Source organism: Saimiri boliviensis, chromosome 14 (assembly GCF_048565385.1).
Source record: "Saimiri boliviensis isolate mSaiBol1 chromosome 14, mSaiBol1.pri, whole genome shotgun sequence".
NCBI lineage: Eukaryota > Metazoa > Chordata > Mammalia > Primates > Cebidae > Saimiri > Saimiri boliviensis.
The window spans coordinates 62,190,164-62,215,510 of record NC_133462.1 but is presented as its reverse complement, the minus strand read 5'-3'; the positions used below and the strand labels follow the sequence as shown (position 1 = coordinate 62,215,510).

Below are 25,347 nucleotides of genomic sequence, written 5' to 3'. Positions count from 1 at the left end.
TAGAAATCTTAGAGTCAAAAGAAACCTTAAAGAACATCTCAAAAAAAAAAAAAAAGGAACATCTCAGAATTCTTCTCATTATTTAAAAAATACAATATATGCATGTAGCAAATTATCAGGTTCATTAAAAAAAAGTAAATGCACTATAGACACACACATACACAAATAGACAGATTCTAGCTAGTTTAACCTTATTCTACATTTTTAAAAAATGTTACTCAGAGAAGTAGTTAAAGTTAATATAGTAATGTACCAAGTGTTTATTTTTTACTTCGGCAAAGAAGTTTGCAGAGTCTTCTAATATTCTAATGGAAGAGACAGAAAAATGTGGACTGAATGAAGGAAGGGCAAGAGTTAGATCATTAAAGGCCCACTTTATCCTGAGGTTTTAAGAAATTCAGATTTGCATTTTATAATAACAAAGACAACTAACACTACCTTGGAAAATGAACTGGAAGGAAACTTAACACTGGAAAATAAGAGTACTTAGGAAACTAATGCAAGTCTCTTCATGAGTGATAAGGGCATAAACTAAAGTGAAGACACTAAGCAGCACCAACTGCTTTGAGGTGTAGACTTGGCAAGATTAGTGTTCAAACAGGATGTGGGAAGTGAATGTGAGACAAGGTAGGTGTCCAGGTTTTTAACTCAGATATGTGGTTAATTAAAAATGCCACTCAGATGGTAAATGTGCACAGACCGGGGGGTAAATCTGCATGGAGGCTGAATTTGGTGACTGTGATGACAACTTTGGGACATTCTGAATATCCTTCCCTAAATATTTTGGATTCCTGAGGACACCATGAAGCTATCTGGCCACTATTTGGAAAGACAAGTCAGGAAAATTCTGTGTTAGAAATATGCTTCTCAGCAGTGGCATACTCTATGGTAACAATGTACAGAATTCCATAAAACAATCCAAGAAACTTGGCTTGAGTTCACACAAAATACAGCTGCCTCACCACATCCATAGGTTCAGCATCTATGGATTTAACTAACTGTGCATGGAAAATGTAGTTAGACCTACAGTGGTTGTATGTGCACTGAATACACACAGACTTTTTTCTTGTCATTATTCCCTAAAGAAGTATTTACAAAGCATTCACATTGTACTAGGTATCACAAGTAGACTGGAGATGATTTAAAGTATATGGGAGGGTATGCACAAGTTATATGAAAATATTATGCCATATGATATAAAGAACTTTAGTATCCTCAAATTTTGGTATACGCAGGGGACCTGGAACCAATCTCCCCCATGGTTACCAAGGGACAACTGAATTGAGGTACTACACAAAGTCTAAGGGGACAAAAGCAAATAAGACCTTAACCTCTAGAAATTTACAGATAGGAAAAACAAATTTGTATGTAAGTGATTACAAAACTGTTCAACGTGTGCAATTATGGCAGTGTGTAGAAAGCAGACAATGGCAACACGGTTAAGAATGGAAGCCACTAAAACAGGCGTCCCCAAACTACGGCCCACGGGCCGCATGCGGCCCCCTGAGGCCATTTATCCAGCCCCCCGCCACACTTCAGGAAGGGGCACCTCTTTCATTGGTGGTCAGTGAGAGGAGCACAGTATGTGGCGGCCCTCCAACGGTCTGAGGGACAGTGAACTGGCCCCCTGTGTAAAAAGTTTGGGGACGCCTGCACTAGAACATTAGGTCAGGTAGATGAAGACTGAGAGGAGAAATTTCAAATACAACAAAAAGAGTCAATACTATCAGATTGACAGAGGTCAACACTAGAAAAATTAATATGCTAGATAACAATAACATCACCTCATAGGCTAGGGTACAACAATGATTCCAAACCTGGGATTGCCAGACCACTAAGCCAACAGTAAGGATGTGTAACTACTTTCAATATTTCAAAATGCCTTTTAAAAATTGCACCTTTATGCCTAACTTCTTTACCTCTGACTGGAATTATGTTAGTTCAGTATGATAACTGTATCATCTTATATTTGTCTTTTTTTTTTTTTTTTGCTAGTAGTTACTCATCTGACTGATAAAAGGAGGAAATGAATAATTAGTAGAGAAAAAATCTTGTGTTGTAAAATAGGAGGTTTGCACAGAGAAGGAAATAAAAACAATCCTCAGTATTTAAAAGTCTAGACTCAAAGGCCAAAACATCGAGCCATAGCTAATCAGAGTGTGCTTAACAGATAAAAAAGATCTGTTCAGTTCAAAACGTTAGTTAGCTAAGCAAGGGATTGCAGGAACATGCCTTGAGAGTAGTCTAGGTAAAAGAGACTGTGGTTTTAGTTGATTACAGCCTTGCTCTGAGCCAACATGAAGCTCCAAAAAAGCTATTCTAATATTAAGCTATATTAATAGGATTACACGCAAGTGAAGGAGTGGTATAACAATTTTAATGTATGCTATTCAACAGTGTAACTGGAATGAAATGACCCACTACTATACTCCAAATTTTAAAAGAAACAACTCCAGATCCTCCAAAGGAGGGAAGTGGATATTTTATCTAGAAAACACTCTAGAGCTGTCTTCGAATGGCAGAAGGGATATCATAAATGGAGAGAATAGTGGGATTTTAATTTATTGCTACAGAAAGCAAAACTAGGATGGGTAGACAGACGTTACTGAATGGCAGATATTCGGCCAAATACAAAAATGTTATGAATATGAGAATTACTGCCTAAAAAACAGTGTTAGATTCATCATCATTTAATGTTTTTATACAAAAGAAAGATGATCCATCTCTTAGAATTCACACTACATTGTAATTGCATGTTTAAAATTATCTGTCTCTCCCAATAAAATATGAACTCTTTGAGGGAAGGATTACAGCCTTATTCATCTTTTTGGCCCCATGGAATCTAGCAATGAACATTGTATATGGCTACCGTAGCGAAAAAAAAAAAAAAAAGTCTATTGAATTAATAGGTGAATGAAGAAACTGGATGTTTTAAGAAACACTTCACTGAAAAGATGAGATGCCCTTTTGGGCCCCTAAATCTCTAAGATGTCCTTAGTACAGAGTGGCATGCAGAACTCATTTTACTCCATAACACGGCCTGGGGAGGGTATGCATAATGAATCTACTATGTGATAAGGAGCACAGTTATGCTAATTCGAACTGCCATATTTATCTGAAGTGCTAATATTAATTATAGTTTCTTTGACAAACTAGAAAAGATATACTTCCTAATCTTTGTATTATGAAACCTCAGGCAAATGCTTCAGTATGAATATATGAGAGTACATCAAACACAGAAGAATCTCTAAAATGTCAGGATTTTTAAAAATCTTACTCTTTAAACATATAAGTAGTAGGCAGAGCAAAATGCCATCAGGTGACATGGAAAAGGAATCAGTAACATTTAACTGCCAGAAGAAAGGAAGAACTAAGAAAAAAAATCTGAAAAGATTTTAAGAAATTACAAGTTATGGCATCATATCTGAATGGTATCTAGCTGAAGGATTTTCCTCATGTTCTGCCTAAACCTTTCTACCTTCGCGGCTTCACAAGAAACTCTACCACAAACTAGTTGGGAAAATAAAGTACACAATGCAAATCAGCGGATTTGGTTTCTTGATTTTCAACCTTTGGTAAAAGGATAGTGAGGGAAATAAACATTCAAAGTACTGCTCCAGATAACAGGAATACCACAGATTATTCCCCACCATTTTAACTAAAGTAGACAATTGAAACTGTATGAATGTGTGTCTTGCATATAACAGGTACTCACTCTCTTAAATAAAAAAGATAAACATAAAACACACAGCTAACTCTATTTTGGAGTCCACAAGATCTGACAAAAAGAAGTCCCCAGAGATGCATGCTACCAATGATTGGTCACCTAGAAGGGAAACGCTTTAAAAAGTTTTCTTTAGGAACACACATTCAATTCAGACAAATAACGATAATAGGTACTTTGCATAGCTGTACAGATGAATATGGATACACAGGAAAAATGTACAAATTACTTTCACTGCTTGAGTCAATCTAAAAGACGGGGCCTGTAAGACGTAATCTTTCACATAAATAACCTAGATGTGTGAAATTAATTTTCACAATATTTTCCTTAAAAACAAGGCAAAGCATAGATACTTGGTCCCAGTTACATGTTTCTGGAACAAGAGAAAAATACACTTTAGTTTCAACGACCTTACCTAGGAACTTAATTTTTATTAAGCTGCTTTTTGAAATACGAACATTGTTGGCACTATAACACTTCACAGAATGATATTTGCAGGATTCTAAGAATGTGTGCTTGTTTTAAAGACGTATTTACTTCTTTTCATGGAAAAAAAAACAGTTTTGAGTATGGAGGGGGGGAATAAAACCACTTGAGGAGGACATTAACCTAACCCCAATTTCCTGGACCCCTGCAACAGCAAACAGAAGGGGAACAGAGCGCAGCCCAGCCCAAGTGGGGACAGGGAAGGATTAGGAAGGGGACAAAAAACTGGACTCTCAGTTTGGCAGGAAGGCGGGTATTGCGGAAGGACGGTTTGCCGCGGCGGGGGGCAAGAGAAGAGAGTGCAGCCGGAGCCCACAGTGGCCCTTCGCTCTTCCCAGCCCGTCCCGCGGGGTCTGCAGGGCCGCAGCCCGAGCCCCACTCCGCGCAGGCGGCAGGAGGCGGCGGCCGGGGCACTGCACCTGCCCGCCAGCCCGCTCTGCCCCGCGTGCGGCCGCCGAGAGGCCGGTGAAAGCGCGAAGGCCGGGGCGAGCGAGCCAGCCGAGCCCCGGGTCCCCGCGGCGCCGCTCCGCCCACCCGCCTCCCGAGACGCGGCCGGGACCCCCGCACGTCCTCAGCCGGCTCCAGCCCTCAGGAAGCGGCTCCGTGAGCGCCTCGGCCTGCCGGCGCGCCTCCGAACCCCCCGCCAGCTGGGCGGTCCGCATCCTCGCTCCCAGTCGTCAGCCTCCACTTACCTTCAATCGCCATGATGTGCTTGCCATGGACCGCACCAAGTGGATGGCGGGGGCGGCGGGCGCGAGGGCGGGCGGAGGACGCGCCGAGGCCGCCAGCGAGAGGGGCGGGGCCCGGCCCGGAGTCGCCGGGCTGCGCGGCCGCGAGGGGCGCCGCGGGCGGGGCGAGGGAGGGGCCCTGAGCGCCGCGAGTGCGGGCCGCGGAAGAAATGGAACCTTCCCAGGGCCGCCGCCGCCGCCGCCACCGACGGCACGTGACACCGCCCCGCCCCCACCCCACCCCACCCCACCCCGCCCCGCCGCCCCCACCGCGCCTCGCGCCGGGATTCTAAACAGGTGCCCGGCCCGGAGAGCCATAGGCCGGCGCCCGAGACCCGCCCGAGGCGCGCCGAGCTCGTGTGGGGGCCCGGCCCGAGCTTCCTGACGCCGGGCGCCCTCCAGTTCGCTACTTGCAGTAAACCGAGTCGAGGAAGGAGGCGAGTGGCAAATGATGTGGTCAGGACCATGGACAGGTCTCCTTGTTGAAAAGGATTCCCACCCACTGACATTCTCAGATTTGGTAACAGGGTCTGTTTAGGTTTGGTTTTGTTTCATTTTGTTTTGTTTTGCCCGAATCAGCCACATGTTGTCTCACATCTCCACTGTGAGGTGGAGAGACAGCCAGTTGGCAAAAAGCAAAAAGGAGAGAGGAATCCTGAGCACAGCAGTGGTCTCTCTCTCTTTCACACTCACACACACACACACACACACGCACACACACAAACACAAAAACACACCTGCACGCGCTCGCTTCACTCCATAGCCTGGCTCTTGATAAGCCTTGCTGCCACCCAGAGCTTGGTTTACCTCTTGGAAGTAAGAGTTGGAATTTGTCTACAATTGTAAACGCACATTTGTAGGGGTAAGACAGACATTTTGACAAAGGACCTGGAAAGCATGTCACATGCAGGTTTTTTAAATTTGCAAACCTGTGAGCATTGTGAACAGTCCGAGGTCAACCCTGATCACAGCAATTGGCCGCTTAGATTTTGCTTAAGGTACTTGAACCGCTCAACCATTTACCCAACTCTCAACTTCACTTCGTAATTTGAGGACCTGGACAATCAACAGCATAAACAACGTTGAGAAAAAGGGAGTTTAATGATTTTCCGTCGTGGAGGAAATGCTAATTCCTGGAGCAAAATAGCTATATTAGGGACTGACACAAAGAAAAAAATATTTTACACTTATGTAAGCGAGGTTGGACTGTAAATCTAGAGCAGAAACTGCTTTCCATTGTTTTTATATAACCTCTCCTTCAGTTGCAGTTTATGCTCAATAGTCATTCATCCTTTACCATTTTCATTAGTTCAGTGAATAGCTGTGGAGCTGGCACTGTGCTGAAAACTAGCTACAACCAAGAATTGTTATTGAAGGATCAAATAAAATACTGTTCTACTCAGAAAACATTAAAATGCCAGTAGTTTAGGAAAGCTCCATGAGAGTTTATGATAGACATCCATAGGATTCAGGTAAAATGTTTAGTTAATGACATTTTCCCCAGGCAGCTTCTCTTAAAACAGTCTTGAACTCCAAGACATTGATCTGAACTTGACACCACAGTTCCGAGTTTGTGGTTTCTGGCTAGCTCTGAGTAATCCAATTGTTCAAACTTTTAAAGAATTTCACATTGAAAGCCTGAAAATTTTAATCATCCTTTCCTCACCAATTACACAGCTACTAAATAAATGACCAGATGATGTGAGTTTCCATAACCCAGATTAACATCACTATTATTTGCTCGGGAAACTTATTTGTGTGTGTATTTGTGATGAACTTGAGTTTCAAACTTGTTGAGTACAGGAGTTTAGGCCAAGGCCACTGGGTATTGATGGCCTTTCCCTCTGGATTAGAATGCAGAATTCTCCCTACCAACATTGTCTTAATTAAAAAAGAAAAAAAAAAAAAGAAGAAAAGCTATGTTTCCAAATGCTAGCATTTCATATAGATTCTAGGTTTGCTTAGAAGCCACTTGGAGTCAGATTTTTAATTTTGTGTCTTACATATTCTTATTTCTAAAGTATGTTATGGGTTTGATACTTTTAATTTTAGGGAGTGTCAATTATTTGTAATTTAAATGTTTTACATTTTATTACTTACACATCCTGCCTAATGACAAAAATTGTTTCTAATCTTGATCTTACACCTCCAAAACTATCTTCAGTCTGTATACCTTTATGTACTAGGGAATGCTCAAGAGATTCTTCATTTTCATTTTTCATTCTTCTTCATAAAAAATTATTTGCAAAACAGGTTCCAAACATATAATTCAAGCAATTACCATTATGTATTGTGGAGATAGGAGTTCAGATAGGAAAAGTAGAATAAAAGAAGTCAAGCTGGGCATGGTGGCTCATGCCTATAATCCCAGCACTCTGGGAGGCTGAGGCAGGCTTGAGCCCAGGAGTTCAAGACCAGCCTGCGCAACATGGTGAAACCCCATCTCTACTAAAAATACAAGAAATTATCCAGATATGGTGGCACATGCCTATAGTCCCAGCTACTCAAGAGACAGAGGTGGCAGAATCACCTGAGCGGAAGTCAAGGCTGCAGTGAACAGTGATCACACTAGTGCACTCCAGCTTGGGTGACGGGAGTTAGTCAAACTAATTTCCTGTCTTATGATTATGAAATGGAAATGTTTTTGGTATTTTGAATTTCAAATTAGTTTTTCATAGAGGTGTTATTTTGAATGATAGTTTTGTTTCCAGGATCACAAAGCTGATTACCTAGTGATGTGGCTGAAACATCAGTGGAAAAGCGAGCATGGAAGGTGAATCATGTGGGAAGAACAACTCAAAAGGGAAGTGAAGAGTAATTTCACCTACATTAGTTAAGCAGTTGTCATGTACCACACAAAATAACTAACTACTATTGATAGCAATATCATCTTGATGGGAAAGTACATTCCTAGTTACAAAATTCCCAATATACTTTTAAGAAACAACTCATATTTAAAATTGGACCTTTCCTTTAATTTAAGCTGTTCAATTGAAAAAGACTAAACCACTAAAAGAATGAAAAAAAATACTACCTAGCAATTATATAGTTGAATAAGAAGAGATTTAACAAGTATCTACACACTATATATATATATATATATATATATATATATATATATATATATACATATATTGAAAATTTCGTCGATATTATGTTATTCAGGGATTTTGAGTATTTGAGTAAGGGAGACTTTTTTTTTTCAAACAGGTCTCTCTCATCATCCAGCCTGGAGTGCAGTGGTGTGAAATGATTCACTGCAGCCTCAACCTCCTAAGCTCAAGCAATCCTTCTACCTCAGCATCCTGTGTAGCCAGGACCAGAGGTATGCACCACCACACCTGGCTAACTTTTTTTATTTTTATTTTTTGTAGCTGTAAGTTCCCACTTTGTTACCAAGGTTGGTCTCAAATTTCTGGGCTCAAGTGATCGTCCTGCCTCGGCCTCCCTCATGCTGGGATTATAGGCATGAGCCACTGCACCCAAACTGAGACAGTGCACCCAGCCAACACTTTTAAACTTTAAGCTTTATTACCAGTTGTAATTATCTGAAAAGAGATGGCCGGATTATACAAACCTGGTGAAAAACCAAGTTAAAACTATGAATATTTCTTTTTTTAATGAATCATAGTGCCATGAAAAATTATACTATTAGTTATTGTGATATTTTGTCTTTTTTTCTGGCACTCATGAGGTTAAACAAAATATGGCAAAATATCTTTATAAAATAATATTGTCTTTTTGCAATTATAAATTAGTTTCTGTTTAAAGTAAATATAATTATCAGAGCTTCATTGATGTATATAATTGACTTTGTTTATATTTGTTACATTACAAATTTGCATTATACTTGCCTCTCTAAATCCATACATTCCAACAAGCTGCTCTGTCTTCAATTAATTGTACATTAGTTAATATTTTTTGGGGTTGCAAACGAGAGCAACTCAATTTGAATTAGCTTAAGGAAAATGGAAAGTTAATTATAAAGATATAAGTACAGAAATAAACCCTGGCCTCAGGATCAGCTAGACTTGGAAACTCCAATGCTATCACCATACTTTCTACTTCTTATCTCTGCTTCTGTGCATGTTAGCTTGATTTTGCTTGCTCACCACAGGTTTTGTCAAGGAAACATGACCCTTGAGGGCTATCGAGCTTTATAGCTCACAGTTTGTGCCAGGTTCAAAAAGTCCCCACAAGGTGGAGTATCACTGGCTCAACTCAAATGAAATACTACTCTATTTCATACCAGTCAGGAGGCTAAGTACAAAAATTAGCCCTAGCCTGAGTCAAGTGCATGCCCCTGAACAAAACTTCTGTGGCCAGAGTGGTAGGGTCATGGAAGAATACAGCAGACCCTATGAGACTCATATGGATGAACTGGGGAAGAAGGAAGATAGTTCCCAGAAGGGGGTTGTTGGACAGAAAGAACTTAATTTATGCCTAGTGTTCCACTATTGGAACACTAAGCATGTGGAAGTTATTTACATCCTACTGCTCAAGGTCATTGCCAAGGTCTGATTGCAAAAATTCAAAAATTGCAACCTCAGACATAAATGGGTTAAGTAGTAACACAAAGATACTGTGCTTTCTAGACATCCATCTCATGTCTACCTTCTAACTCTTTTGGAAGCTCTTGCCTCTCATCATACTTCCCTGTGGTTCCCTTAGAGCAGAGCTATCCAAAAGAATTGTCTGCAACAATTAAAACACTCTATATTTGTGCTGTCCAATACTGTGGCCCATAGCCACCTGTGACTACTGAGCACTTGAAACGTAGGAAATGCAACTAAGAATTGAATTTTTAGTTTTATTGAATGTTATTCAATTTAAAGTTTAAAAAGCCATATGTGGCTATTGCCTGCCATATCAAACAGCATATAGCCTTAGAGTGACAGAAATGGCATGGTAGTGTTCAGGCAGGAACTAAGAAACAAGATCATTTAATGAGCACTTGGTGAAATAAACTGTAATGTCTCTAGTGGGAAAAGAACTGCAGCAGTTTCCCATGTTTGGCAATTCTACCTAATGACATGATACTGTAAGAAATATATCCATCATGCTGTGTGGAGGTAGTTAAAGATAACCGGAAATCAGAATAATTGTGTTTTCTCTTCCATTTCCTCCAGCAAATATTTTCCTCAAGAGTTGTCATTTACTCTACTATAGATAGCACAGTTATAACAGGAAAAAACTAACATGAAATATTCTATAATTATTTTTGTTCACTTAGATCAAATGGTGGTTTTTTCCTGCCACCTGAAGCTTTAAAAGTAACACAAGCTCTAACAAAGAAAGAAAGAAGAGAGCAAATAGCGTGGACACTAATTTGTTATTCTGTGCTTTCCTTCCACTGTATCTTCTAAGCCTTTCATGCAGACAGAAGGGCCAACTACACTTTACTTCCTTTTTCTCTGTAAATATGATATTCTTCCTGTATAATCTGAGCTACATATATGTACATATATATATGTATATACATATATATATGTATATATATATATATATATATATATAGAGAGAGAGAGAGAGAGAGAGAGAAAGAGAGAGAGAGAGAGAGAGTCTCACTGTGTTGCCAGGCTGGAGTTCAGTGACACAATCTTGGCTCACTGCAACCGCCACCTCCTGGGTTCAAGTAATTCTCCTGCCTCACCCTACCAAGTAGCTGGGACTCCTGGTGCCTGCCACCTTGACTGGCTAGTTTTTTGTATTTTAGTAGAGACGAGGTTTCACCATGTTGGCCAGGATGGTCTCAATCTCCTGACCTCGTGATTCACTCGCCTCGGCCTCCCAAAGTGCTGGGATTACAGGCATGAGCCACCGCACCTGGCCTATAATTTTCTTATTGCTCAATGAAGTTATTGCTATTGGCCAGCTGTATAGAGCAGTACACAGCGGTTTTTCAAAAGAATGATGATACAGCATGATACTAGCCTGTCAGCTCTTAGGAGTGAACAGAACTTTTAAACATACAGACCAATTTAACAGAAAATGGTCAACAAGTACTTGCTTAGTAGGATACAGGCTACTGTAACTAAGTGTTCTTATTCACAACAAAGAAGTGTATTATTTTGTTGTAAGTAGGAGTACTTGACTATATTTAAAAACTTTTTTCACAGCTGAGTGTTTCCATGATAATGACAAGAGACACTTATATAACGACTTTCACTCAGAGGTCAAAAAGTGTGCCACAAACCTTTGACATGACATAAATATGTTACCCACCAACAAAGGCAGCCACCTATCATGTAGAAAGCAGAACTTTTAGAAGCCCTAAAGAATGTACATATACCCTAAAGAATGTACATATACAGGAATGAAGTTGAATTTTACACCTAAAATAAATTGATAGTCTGAGTTAGCTGAGAAAACGGTCTTTTGCTGCAAAAATGTTATTCACATCTTCTTGGTTTATATAACTGCAAATTTGGACAGGGTAATGATGTGTGGAATAGAGGAAAGGGAGTCAAAGCAGAAAGATAATTTAGGATAATCTGGAAAAGAGATGATTAGGGCATCAGTTAGGAAAAGGAGGTAAAATAATAGACTTGATCAGAGCAGAGAGTCTATGATAAAGTCACTAAGAGCTTTTACTGCTGACATTCCTCAAATACAGAGCTATCAAACATTATTCTTTGTATAAAAGTATGTGCTCAATAAATTTTTGTTAAATGAATAAATTGTAACAGGCTCAGAGTCATGTATCCTTTATAATTGCAGTTCTTAAACTCTGATGCATACATCTACACAAAAATCAGATAAAATAACCATTGATGATTGTGATGAAGAGAAGCTAAAAATGTTATTAAAAACTCTTGATGTAAAATAGTATTTCTCATTATCGTCCTCCCAATCATTGTTTCTTAATACAAAATTTCTCTTTGCTTAAGTATTTACTTACTGTTAGGAAGGAAAGGGAAAATATTTCTAGAGTTTAATGTGGTATAACATGCCATAATCTGACATTTAGAAAGTTTATCAGTGTTTTCTATTGTAAGATGGAGCAATTTACTAAAGGGACATTTTTTTAAGGATTCAGAAAGATAGACTACAAAATCAATTATGTAATGACTTGTATAAGTACAATTTTGAATTGTAAATTATATGTTAAGTCTTGGAAGCAAATTGTGAGACTCCAAGCACAACTGATATTTCAACCGCTATGGTAAAGTTTTCATTTCATGAAGATACTGACCTCTTAAAATACTAAAAAACTGATTAAATAAACACCTGCTAAAAATTATCTAAGTAATCCAGTTTTTGTCCTAAAACTCCATGCATAAATATTTATCTTAGTTTTGTTTGTTTGCTTGTTTGAGACAGAGTCTCACTCTGTTGCCCAGGCTGGAGTGCAGGGGCACGGTCTCAGCTCGCTGCAACCTCCACCTCCTGGGTTCAAGCAATTCTCCTGCCTCAGACCTCCCAAGTAGCTCAGCCTCCAAGTAGCATACACCTTGCTAATTTTGCATTTTTAGCAGAGCTGGGGCTTCACTGTGTTGGCCAGGTTGATCTCAAACTCCTGACCTCAAATGATCTGCCTGCCTCAGCCTCCCAAAGTGCTGGGATTACAGGTGTGAGCCACTGTACCCAACCTTTTTTAGCTTTCAATAGAAAAGATAATATAAAAAATATTGGCCGGGCACAGTGGCTCATACATGTAATTCCAGCACTTTGGGAGGCTGAGGCAGGCAGATCACCCGAAGTTGGAAGCTCAAGATCAGCCTGACCAATATGGTGAAACCTCATCTCCACTTAAAAAAAAAAAAAAAAAAAAAAAAAAAAAAAAAAAATTTGCTAGGTGTGGTGGCACAAGCCTATAGTTCCAGCTACTTGAAAGGCTGAGGCAGGAGAATCGGTTGAACCTGGGAGGTGGAGGTTGCAGTGAGCCGTGCCACTGCACTCCAGCCTGGCGACAGAGTGAGAATCTGTCTCAAAAAAAAAAAAAAAAAAAAAAAAGAAAAAGAAAAAGAAAGAAAAAAGAAAGATGAGATAAAACAATTAGGGTATCTGCTACTTCTACTAGTTTCTGTTCACTGCATCTGATTGTTATAAATTTACAGAGTGGAAATGTACTCCTTTGCTAGATGGTAAACCATGTCTTTTTTCTTCTCCACCCACACTCCTCACCCAACCAAAATATACTTGATTGAGTTTATGTCTATATTACTAATCTTTTTTTTTTTTTTTTTTTTTTTTTTGGAGAGAGTCTCACTCTGTCACCAGGCTGGAGTGCAGTGGCACAATCTCGGCTCACTGCAACCTCCACCTCCCAGGTTCAGGTGATTCTCCTGCCTCAGCCTCCCGAGTAGCTGCTTTACAGGTGAGTGCCACCACGCCCAACTAACTTTTGTATTTTTAGTAGAGACAGCGTTTTACCATGTTGGTTGAAAAAAGAAAAAGAACTAGAAGGGACAAAAGGCAGGTGAATGGGAAATAGGAGAAAAAATTAAAAGTCATCGAAGATCAATTCTGAAAGTCTAGAGTTTAGCTGATAAGAGTTCCAGAGGGAAAGAAGAGAGAACGTGGAGCACAAATAGTTAAAGAAACAATGCAAAACTATTTCTCAGATCTAAAGAAAACCCCTGGACTTTAGATGGAAGGAACCCTGCAAGAGCCAAGCAAGGTAAATGAATGAAAACCCACATTGAGACACATCCCATGGAATTTCAGAACATCAAGAATAATGAAGATTCTTAGAGAAGAGATTTTTAAAAAGAAAAGGAAAGAAGAAAAATTAAAATAAGTTAACTGAAAAAATGAGGTTCAAATTGAGATCAGAGATTTCAGTGACAAAGTAGGTATTAGGAAAAAAGGGAGGGGCCAGTTACAGTGGCTCATGCCTGTAGTCCCAGCACTTTGGGAGGCCGAGACAAGGTGGATCACTTGAGGTCAGGAGTTCAAGACCAGCCTGGCCAATATGGTGAAACCCTGTCTCTACTAAAAATACAAAAATTAGCCAGGGATGGCACACACCTGTAGTCCCAGCTACTTGGGAAGCTGAGGCAGGGGGATGGCTTGAACCCAGGAAGTGGAGGTTCCAATGAGCCGAGATCATACCATCATGCCATTGCACTTCAGCCTGAGCATCTCAGCAAGACTCTGTCTCAAAAAAAAAAAAGATTGGAGCGATGACTGTGGAGTCTTGAAGAAAGAATGATTATGAACTTCAAATTCTATGTCAAGCCTGATTCAATCAGGAATGAGGATAGAGTATGGCATTTCAGGCATTCATAAATTTTTAAAAAATCTACTGTAGTGCACATTTTAAAAAAATTTTTAACTCAATGATATAGCCCAACAAAATAAATCCATGGAAGAAGTTATAGATCTAAGAAACCGTGAAACTAACCTATGAGCCTATGAGTATGATGAAAAGAAATCATAGGATGACAATCAACCTGGAAATCAGCAAATTTAAATTATAAAGGGAAGTCTGAATAAAATGTTCAGAAAGAAAATTGTCATTCAACAACTAATATACAACAATGCTGGAAGATCTTACTCTTATGAAAAAGGCATACATTTTTTTCTCTCAGTAGAAAAAAGAAGGACAATTAGATGCTCTAGGGTGAAAAAGCCATATGGCCCACATATGAAGCAAATTGAATATGACTTGAGTTTGAGTCATTGTTAAAGTTGTTAGAGACAATGTAGTTGACCTTGGCACTTGGAATATTCTCTTTGGAACAGCACTGATTTAGCAACATAGCACTACATTTTCCAATTTAAAACTGTAATCATACAACTTGAAACACAGTAAATAATATTTCTTTAATTATAACATATAGATACTGTTTATTAATTCAAAGATATTATGAAAGGCACAGAATACTTCACAGAACCAAATATAAATGTTATCAATATTGACAATATTGAAATCAGAATACAGCCATCAGAGGCTGAGAAGTAAAGCAGAGGAACGAGGGATGGAGAACAAGGATGGTAATTTCTCTTAGCTTACCTAACGGAGAGTTAAAAGTTACTTTTTAAAATTTGTAGAAAATAAGTGTAAATTTTACTGTATTTTGAAATTGATATAAATGAACAATAGAACACATATATACATACATATATATGAATAATACATATATTCTTTTTTCTTTTTTTTTTTTGAGACAGAGTCTCTGTTGCCCAGGCTGAAGTGTAGCGGTGCGATCTCAGCTCACTGTAACCTCTGCCTCAGCCTCCTGAGTAGCTGGGATTACAGCTGTATGCCACCACACCTGACTAATTTTTGTATTTTTAGTAGAGATGGGGTTTCACCATGTTGCCCAGGCTGTTCTCAAACTCCTGACCTCAAATGATCCACCTGCCTTGGCCTCCCAAAGTGCTGGGATTACAGGCATCAACCACCATGCCTGGCCTATGTATTATTCCACTATATCTTCTATATATACATTCAGAAGAAGAGGAAGGAAGGAGATGAGAAATAGTATATAGTCATCCCTCAATATCCTCAGAAAATTGGTTCCAGGACACTCCTCCCAATTACAAAGTCAATAAATGCTCAAGTTCTTGATATAAAATGGTGGATAATTTGCATATAACCTAAGCACACCCTCCTGTATATTTTAAGTTGTCTCTAGATTACTTATAATATATAGAACAAAGGAAATGCTATGCAAATAGTTCTTATACTGTATTTTTAAAAATTTGTATTATTTCTCATTGTTGTATTGGGTTTTTTCCCTCAAATTTTTAAATTCACAGTTGTTGAATCTGTGGATGCAGAACCCACAGTTACAGAGGACCGATTATATGAGCCAAATTCTTCTTCTTTCATAAGCTGAAGTCAATAGATGTCTAAAAGATAGATTTATATTCTCTCTCTCTCTCTTTTTTATTTTTTTTGACAGAGTCTCACTCTGTCCCCCAGGCTGGAGTGCAGTGACATGATCTTGGCTCACTGCAGCCTCTGCTTCCCAGGTTCCAGCGACTCTCCCGCCTCAGCCTCCCGAGTAGCTGGGATAACAGGCACATGCCACCACACCCAGCTACTTTTTGTACTTTTAGTAGAGATCAGATTTCACCCTGTTGGTCAGACTGGTCTCAAACTCCTGACCTCAGGTAACCTGCCTACTTTGGCCTCCCAAAGTGCAAGGATTATAGGAGTGAACCAACTCGTCTATCCGATATAATTATATTCTTTAATATATATGGCTATCATCACAACAACTAAACACAGAAACTTACAAAAGTTCACTTACATATTCACCCTCCTGGGAATATGCTTGGTATGGGGGAGTCCCAACTGGAAAATATTAATTTTTGTTTTGACATTAAAAATATAGAAATATATTCTGAAAATAGAGTCTAATGGCTTCTCTCCTCCTCTGTGATGCCTCCAAAACCTACCTTCCATCAGAGGTAAGAACTCACATGACATTTGCATTTATGTATGTTATATTTAGAGTGTCTCTTCATAGTTGAATGGGCCCTAAACTGAGCCCTAAATTGGTAACTGTTTCATTCATCTTCCTGGATCTCTTTCACTGAGGAGGCTTAAATGAGGAGTTCCTCAAATAGAATAGGTTTGAGCTAGACAGGGCAAGCCAGTCTGAGGAAGGAAGTATATATTCAACCCACCTTGGCCTGTGCTCTCATTGCCTTTGTTTTCCTGGAAAGGGTTTTACTGTTCTCTCTTAGGGGCCATTCGCTTTTGATTTAGCCTCCTTTTATGTCTGAGGCTTAGTTATATAATCACAGTTGAATTTCTTTATTTTGTCCAAATTTTCTACCTAGCGCTTTTCTATTGGTGCTGGTCAGTGGGAAGTCATTTAATGTGCTGAGCTATATCTCTGCGGATGGAAGAGTCTGGAACCTGGTGATACTTTTAAAGAAAAATTTGGACAATGGCATCAAGGATCCACAAAGCATAGGAGGACCCTGAGCATAAACACCTTACAAACTGTGGACAAAAGTTGGATTTCTACGTATACTTCTCCTATCCCTTTTTACAGTGCTGTCAGGGGAGGCTCTAGGAAAAATCCCAGTCTTATATTCTGAATTCCCTCACCTTGACACACCACATATCAACTATGATTTTTCTCATTGTATATTAAGGGTATACGCTTGTGTGGTCCTTTGTGCAGGGTATGAATATATTCTCTAATGAATATAAATGCAGAATATAAAATCTAAAACTTTGGTTTGTAGTTAAAACATCTAAAACCTGTAACTCACCTGATCTCTGCTCTCAGCTTATCCACAACAATACACCAGAGAGGGGATTGGATAAGAGCTCTGTTCAGAATAGTGCACTATTTGTGCTGTGCTTGCACCACCCAGAAAGTGAGTGCCTCCTTAAGTGTTGCACCCTAGGTTCCTGGCTTACCTCAGCCTTCGTCCTGACCCGGGATTCCTGCCACTTCTAGCTCCCCTGGGTCACAGTAATGGGAGAGGATCCCAGCAGTGGTAAATTTTCCCCCGCTCCCACTGCCAAACCCACAGAGATCCCTCATTAGTGATAATGTATTTGATTAATAAGAAATCATTGGCTGGGCGTGGTGGCTCACACCTGTAACCCCAGCACTTTGGGAGGCCGAGGCAGGTGGATCATGAGGTCAAGAGTTTGAGACCAGCCTGGCCAAGATGGTGAAACCCTGTCTCTACTAAAAATACAAAAATTAGCCAGGTGCAGTGGCGGGAACCTGTAATCCCAGCTACTCCGGAGGCTGAAGCAGGAGAATCACTTGAACCAGGAGGTGGAGGTTGCAGTGAGCCGAGATCATGCCACTGCACTCTAGCTCGGGCAACAGAGCAAGACTCCGTCTCAAAAAAAGAAAAAAAAAGAAATCATCAATAAATCCCTTCAATAAATGAATGAAAGTCGAATAAGGAAAACCTAGACCAGAAGCAGCACAGATGGAATGGACCTGGAGTTTTGATTAAGTTCAATTTGTATATGTAGGGTGTCTACTAAAATTATTAATGGGTTTTAGACTACAATTTTAGATACCTATTATCTATCACAAAGAAAGAAGCAATCCCACTCTTCTCTGCCCTGGTAAGAAAATACCTGGAGTGAATTCAGTGGCAAGATTATTTCTAATTATATTCTACGTGAAAAAGGCTAAAAAGCTGATAAGTTTAGTCCAAAAAAGAAATGACTCAGGGACTCCATGATAATTGTTTTCAAATATTTGAGTGCCTGCCAGATGAAAAGAGATCAGGCTTATCCAGTATGGTCACAACGGTTAGAGCCAAAACCAGTGGGCGGCAGCTGCACAGGAAGAGATCTGTGCTTGTCACAAGCCCCGGTGCCAAGATTATCACTGTCATGAATAGTCTCTCTTGGTTTAGTGTGCATAATAATCAGATTTTTTTAACCACATTAAACCAGATTGTAATCACAACCTACATGCAAGCTCTATTGTAAGAGAATTATGCTAACAGGTGACTCAACAGAAGCATTAGGTGGATAGCAGACTTGGGAAGCTGCCAGCCCTTTCCCCTCGTCCTTACTTGGCATTTTTTATGTTTGTTTGTTGGTTGGTTGGGGTTTTTCCACTCTGTGTTGGTGGAAGCACTTGAGATAGTTGAAGACAATGTTTTCCCAGGTAAGCTTCCTTCTTACCAAACACCCATCCTGGAACCTCTACCAGTCTCTCCCTTCCTCTCTCTCCCACAGACCAACTTTCCAGCAGGTTTCATTTTATCCCAGTCTCCTGCTCTCAAAATCCTAAGGACCACATGATAGTTTTGTCACAGGGCCCATACCTTAGGTTTCTCTCTTTTGCCTCACTCTTCCTCATTTATACTTTAGCTTTAATTTTCAAAGATTCAGCTCTAATCTCCCAAAGGTCCAAGAAGCTAAAATGAAGAGAAATTAATGCTCATATTGAGATTTTCCACCTGAGAGCTAACGATTCTAAGACAAGCTTGAGTTGGAAATGAACATGATGTGCTGGAAAGATGAGGAGATTTTCAAGAATAAAGAAGTAGAACTGAGGAATTGTAAGAGTCATATATTACTGTTGCTGAATGGCAGACTGAGGACCCCAAAAATCTTGTAAAGATTTTAGCAGGAAAGCGATATGTTCAAAGTGACATTCCAGGCAGTAAATTACAAGATGGAATATAGGATTAGTGAAGAAAGTAGAAAATAAAGGCAGGAACTGATTAGGAAATGCCATGGCGGTCCAAGAATAAGACGGTGAAAGCATGGACAATGGGAGCAGCTGTAAGCATGGAAAGGGAGAGTTAGGTGGAGAGGCATGTTAAAAGAATTTTGACAATACTTAGTATACTAGATATTATCTGACCAGAAAAATATATCCCTTCTTTTCCAAAAGTTGCCCCTCTCCCACTCCAGCCATATGATGACGGAGCTGCAGCCATGAGATAGTGAGGTGCAGCCATGAGAATGCCCGTGGTAGGACTCCTACCACAAAGAGCACACTTGAGTAACGGCCTCAGCTGCTGCACTTGGAAATCCATCTCCATGTTTGCACTGAGGCCACATCTCATACAGGTTGCTGTCACCAGTGACTGAGTGTGATAGAGACACCAAGGGAGCTACATTCCAGGAAGACAAGAGACTCCCTTTCAGCAACTTTGCCTCAAGAACTACCTGATAATCTTGCATAACCTTCTATAGACTGCCTAGCAATCCAGACCCAAGCTGTTCTTTTACTTTCACTTGTGGTCAGATTGCATCACGGTCTGATGGCTTCCCAGCCATTTCCACCAACCTCCCTATATATATCCTTTCACACAGATATATAGGTTGTATATGTCTAAATATGTCTAATAAAATCCTCATCCATTTAATCTCTGGCATCTGCCTGTTAGAGGACATGACTGAATGCAACTGCCAGTCCTATTCTTTCTCTCTGTCTCTGTCTTCTGTCTCTTTGTCTCACTCTCTCTCTTTTACACATACATATGCCCCAGTGGTAGCACATGATCCAGGCTGAGCCAATTACCTCGTACAGCATCCATCTACCCATACCGATTGTTCAGAGGAATAGGCACATGACCCAAGTTGGACCATTAAGAACACCTGGTGAGACCGGCTGAATTTAAGCTAGAGGCCAAACTGAGTTTTCTAATTCAGACACCACTGAATGAGTGTGACTTAAGTCTGCTACCAGAACCCCAGCCTTATGGAAAATACCCAGAAAGTATAGCTATCATCCAGGTGAAAATAGAAAGAGTGCATTTTGGTGGCACCACTTTGCTGGTTCCAGTTCCTGAGGTTCCTAAGGCTGCTCTAGTTTCCTGCAGCACTCCCATTCTCCCCCTGTCTTTCTCTGTCTCTCTCTGTCTCTCTCTTTAATTATATGAGGTATCCAGGATCCTTCCAATAAATCCCTTTTTTTTATTAAAGTAGCTTGAGTTTCAAATTCAGTCACTCGAAGCCGAAAGAGTCATAATTAATATACACAGTGACAAAACAGACATAGGATTAAGTAGAGGATAAGAAGCAGTTAGTTCTAATGTTATAGGCATATTAGACCAAAATAATGGTGTTATTCACAAAAATATGGGAATTAGAAATTCCTTATGAGAGATGATTGAATCACGACAGGATATCCAAATGTAATTAGGTTACTGAGGATAATAAAAATTGAAGCCTTAGTGAGAGGTTTCAGGATGAGATACAGACACATAACAGACTTGCTACTTGAAACTAGAATGTAAAATCAGTTTACCAAAATAGTATACTGGGCTCTTGCCATATAATGAGATAATCATTTCTGGTTGTTTTTTTTGAGACAGAGTCTCACTCTGCCGCCCAGGCTGGAGTGCAGTGATGCAATCTTGGCTCACTGCAGCCTCTGCCTCCCAGGCTTCAGTGATTCTCCTGCCTCAGCCTCCTGAGTAGCTGGGATTACACGCATGTGCTACTGTACCTGGTTAATTTTTGTATTTTTAATAGAGATGGGGTTTCTCCAAGTTGGCCAGGCTGGTCTTGACCTCCTGACCTCAGGTGATCCAACCACCTCGGCTTCCCAAAGTGCTGGGATTACGGGCGTGAGCCACCAAGCCCAGCCTTCTGGTATTTTTATTTTGTATTCTTGTACATAAATTAAATGCAATTCCTACCGACATACATATCCTTCATTAAAGTAATTTGCTAATTAGTTCAAATTAATGACATTTTTATTTGTTATAATAAAGGCTAAACAGCATTAAAGTCAAAATAATGGTTAAATCAGTCAAATAATGGTATGGTACTTTAAGTATTTCCTTTTTAAAAAAAAAGCCAAAACTAAGTTACAATTACTTTAAAGAATAATTACATATATATGAGATATATACATAGCATATATATATATACAATAATCTGAATGCAGAACAAGAAAAAATATTCTACAGATGTCTTTACAATTTTTTTAAAACTAGGAAAAGAAAGAAATTGAATGTTAAATCATTCTGAACACTAAGTCAACAATGGATCAAGCTTTCAAATTTTTTCCTCCATGAATCCATTCCTGAGTCATGTGATAATATGTCTTGCATTCGCCTAAAAAATTAAGTCCAGTGTGGCCGGGCACGGTGGCTCAAGCCTGTAGTTCCAGCACTTTGGGAGGCCGAGGCGGGTGGATCACGAGGTCAAGAGATCGAGACCATCCTGGTCAACATGGTGAAACCCCGTCTCTACTAAGAATACAAAAAAAAAAAAAAAAAAAAAGCTGGGCGTGGTGGCGCATGCCTGTAATCCCAGTTACTCAGGAGGTTGAGGCAGGAGAATTGCCTGAACCCGGGAGGCAGAGGTTGCGGTGAGCCGAGATCGCGCCATTGCACTCCAGCCTGGGTAACAAGAGCGAAACTCCGTCTCAAAAAAAAAAAAAAAAAAAAAAAATTAAGTCCAGTGTCATAGTTATAACAGTGATCCATTTGGAAATACAGAGAATTTTAAAATACAACCCATTTTTGAGAGATAAGAAACTTCTTTCCCAGAAAACTGATTAGCCCAGCAGGTGACAAGGTGGCTATAATAATTACGATATTGTGCCATGCCTTCATTGATCTGAATGCTGAATTTGAACTTTTCGCTAAGAACTTTTGGCAGCAACTATATAACCATTGCCAAGAAGAATTTGCTCTGGTGGCCATCCAACCTAGTGAGTTAAGCAAAATATCCCCCAACAGGTTATTAAATACCTAAGTCTTTCTTTTAAATGCCTGTCTTAATGCATTCATGTGTATTCTTGGCTCCTGAAATAAAACCAGATTTTAAAAAAATTATTCTTTTATAACATGGCATTAAAAAGACCTTCTCTATAGCTGTTTCCCAAGGTGTGGTCCTTACTGTGACATTAATACTACCTGAATTTTTTTTTAACACAAATTTCCAGGTTCCATCCCACATCAAATGAATACAAATCTTTGGAAGTAGGGTCTGAGAAATCACATTTTTAAAAAAGCATTTATTTGGATATTGGCAATGAAGGATGCTATGCATGCGTGGGGACAGAGGATCATCTACTCAATATTGCTGTGAACCTAAAGCTTCTGTACAAAATAATGTTTATTTTTATTGCAAATAAATGTATTTTGCACTAAAAAAAAGCATCTCCTCCAAGTGATTTTGTGTAAACCAAAACTTAAGAACGACTCCATAAAGACTGATTTTAAATGCAGAATATTTTTCACCTGTACACAATTTTAAGTTCCAGAATCTAACACATACTGAAAATCTTCAAGTACAAGAAGTATTAAAGAAGTTTCAGGAAGAAACACTAGAAAAACATACCTTACTTTTTGGGATATCTTTCTATTCCATGACAAGTATGCTCTTCTCTGAGAATTACTGTCTCAGATATCAATGGAAAATTTCTGAAACCCATATTTGTGTAGTATGCCTGGTCCCTTGGTCATAATGGATTGGGCCAAGGGTAATAAACACCTAACCCAGAGGGACTAATCACTCCCAGTCAACCTGTTTCTCTCATTTGAACTAAGACACCAAAAGAACATGATGGTTTGGAGGGCTAAGGTTTAAAATAAGATTCACAAACTGTTAACACCAATCTCCCCAGAGCTGCCTTTCCTCTGAACTTATGCCTGAGACAAAAGGAGATATTTCAACAGTGAAATGAGAACAAGATAAAAAAGGAACATTTATAGAACAACAAAAAACAAAGATTTTCAAAATAAAAAATAACATAAATTAAAATGTCAGTAGAAGGGTCAAAAGACACAAGTGAGGACATTTCTCAGAAAGTTGAGCAATGATGAAGATGAAAATATGAAAAACAGGGGCAAAAATGAGGAAACACAGAAGGTCCAATATACAAATAAAAGGAGTTTCAGAAAGAAAAAGAAAAGACATCATCAAAGGACATAAAAATAAATTAGAGAAGAAATCATCAACAAAAAAAAAAATCTAAGAAAACTTCCTATAGCTGAAGAACATGATTTTACAGATTGAAAGGGCCCTCTGAATGTGTAGTACAATTAGTAAAAAGAGGCCTACACTAAGACATGTATCATGACCTTTTAGAATACTAGGGACAGCAAGAAGGTTGAAATCAGACATATTGGATAAATATAGAACAATATGATGCATAATAGTTGATCAGTAAATTGAATTACATTGGCTGTAGATTTCTAAGCAGCAATAATACAAGCTACAAAGCAATAAACTCATGCTTTTAAAATTCTGCAAGAAAATTGTTTCCAACCTAAAAGTCTATATTCTACAAAATTATAAATAAAGTGGAAGGATAGCATAAGAACATATTCAGATATGTATGGTTTCAAAACATGTTACCTTCTATGCACCGTTTCTTAAATATTTTTTTGCAAATGTTTTCACATAATGAGGGAATAAGCACCCCTCCCACACAAAGTATAGGAAACAGGAGCTCTGACATGTACTCTTGACAGAAATATATGCTAACAGAAATTCTTGCAATCCTAGAATGATGGTAAGGAGAACCAGAGAAACACCTCGACACCAAAAATGAAAGTCAGTGAGTTCTATCAGGGACAAGCCAGGAGGCTCCATGAAAGACACTTCTTCATGAAGATGAAATTAATAGAATGTTTGATATTCCTGAACGTCTTGAGATGATATGTAAGTACTGGGGCTTGAAATAATACATTAAAAAAAAAAAACCTAAGAAAATACACACACACACACACACACACCGATGATTAATTTCAGTTTTCATGAAAGGAAATGTTGTCATAGCTTACTACCTGGCTTAGCTCTGAATAACAATCAGTTACCACAATACAGACATTGGATGTTGACCTAATAAAAGTATGATTAAATACTTTGGGGAGTATAAGAATTATGGCAAGTGTGTATGTGTGTGCACATGTAAGTAAGGGAAAGAAAGACAGCTAAATCCTCTTGCATAGTGGAATAAACAATATCTAAAACTGAAAAATTAAGTGGTAACAATACAACCATGTTATTTGAAGATAGGAAGATAAAAGCCAAATTAATTAGGTAAATAAGGGGAAAGGATTGGCTGTTAGGAGAAAGAAAATGGTGAGAGAGGGCCAGGAGGATGCTGTTTTTTTAAATAACAAATCTTACAGAACTATTTTACTTTTTAAGCTTTGTTCACATATAACTGATTTAAAAAAAGAAATTAAAAACAAATCTACTTGCTCAATTCACGGAAATGCATAAACTGGGAAGGTGTTATAGTTGGCATGTTAGTTTGAGCTGCCTTGGAAGCAAATGTCAAAACAGAGTTAGAAGTGCAAGAGATTTACTGAAGCTAACGCCTGTGAAAGAACAGGAAAAAAGGAATGGAAGTAAGTATAGAACCTCACCAGGCGCAATGCCGGTCTGTCCCCTGCAGAGTGAGAAGAGGAAGAAAGGAGGTGAAAGAGCTTCAGACTATGTTGCAACTCTGAGAAAGTTTCAGCCAGTCTGATAGCAAGCTCCAGGGAAAAGATTTCCTGTTGCAAGAATTTCTCCTTGGCCAGGTGCGATGAAGCACGTCTGTAATCCCAGCACTTTGGGGCCCCGAGGCGGGTGGATCACGAGGTCAAGAAATCGAGACCAGCCTGGCCAACATGATGAAAACCCCCTCTCTACTAAAAATACAAAAATTAGCTGGGCGTGGTGGCACGCGCCTGTAGTCCCAGCTGCTCGGGAGGCTGAGGCAGGAGAATCTCTTGAACCTGCGGGGAGGAGGTTGCAGTGAGCCGAAATTGCGCCGCCGCACTCCAGCCCGGCGACAGAGTGAAATTCTATCTAAAAAAGAAAAAAAAGAAAAAGAAAAAGAATTTCTCTTTGTGTATAAATGGCCAAATCCCACTTCCCCCTATTACGCTCAGTCTTTGACTCAGACTCTGCAAGAAGAGAGCATTTCTTGTCTTTAACACTTCAGAATATTATTCAACGCCTCCCTGGCTTATAATAGCCTCTTTCTTGGAAACTTAGAAGATTAGTGGGATTAACTGCAGTACCCATCTCTACAGTTGTTCGTAGGG

The 25,347-nt window shown here is 39.4% G+C and overlaps 1 protein-coding gene across 2 annotated transcripts in view; it reads right to left on the bottom strand.

Annotated features, from left to right (window-relative positions):
* The window catches only part of SYT14 (synaptotagmin 14), a 177,705-nt gene extending 172,618 nt beyond the window's left edge, over positions 1 to 5,087 (bottom strand). The window contains exon 1 of one of the 2 annotated variants that reach the window (XM_039463485.2): positions 4,903 to 5,087. In XM_039463485.2, coding sequence (XP_039319419.2) covers positions 4,903 to 4,915 — 13 coding nt within the window. In that variant the 5' untranslated portion in view covers positions 4,916 to 5,087. The remainder of the gene's footprint in view (positions 1 to 4,902) is intronic. The other variant, XM_039463486.2, reaches the window with a different exon arrangement.
* Between the last annotated feature and the right edge of the window lie 20,260 nt (positions 5,088 to 25,347).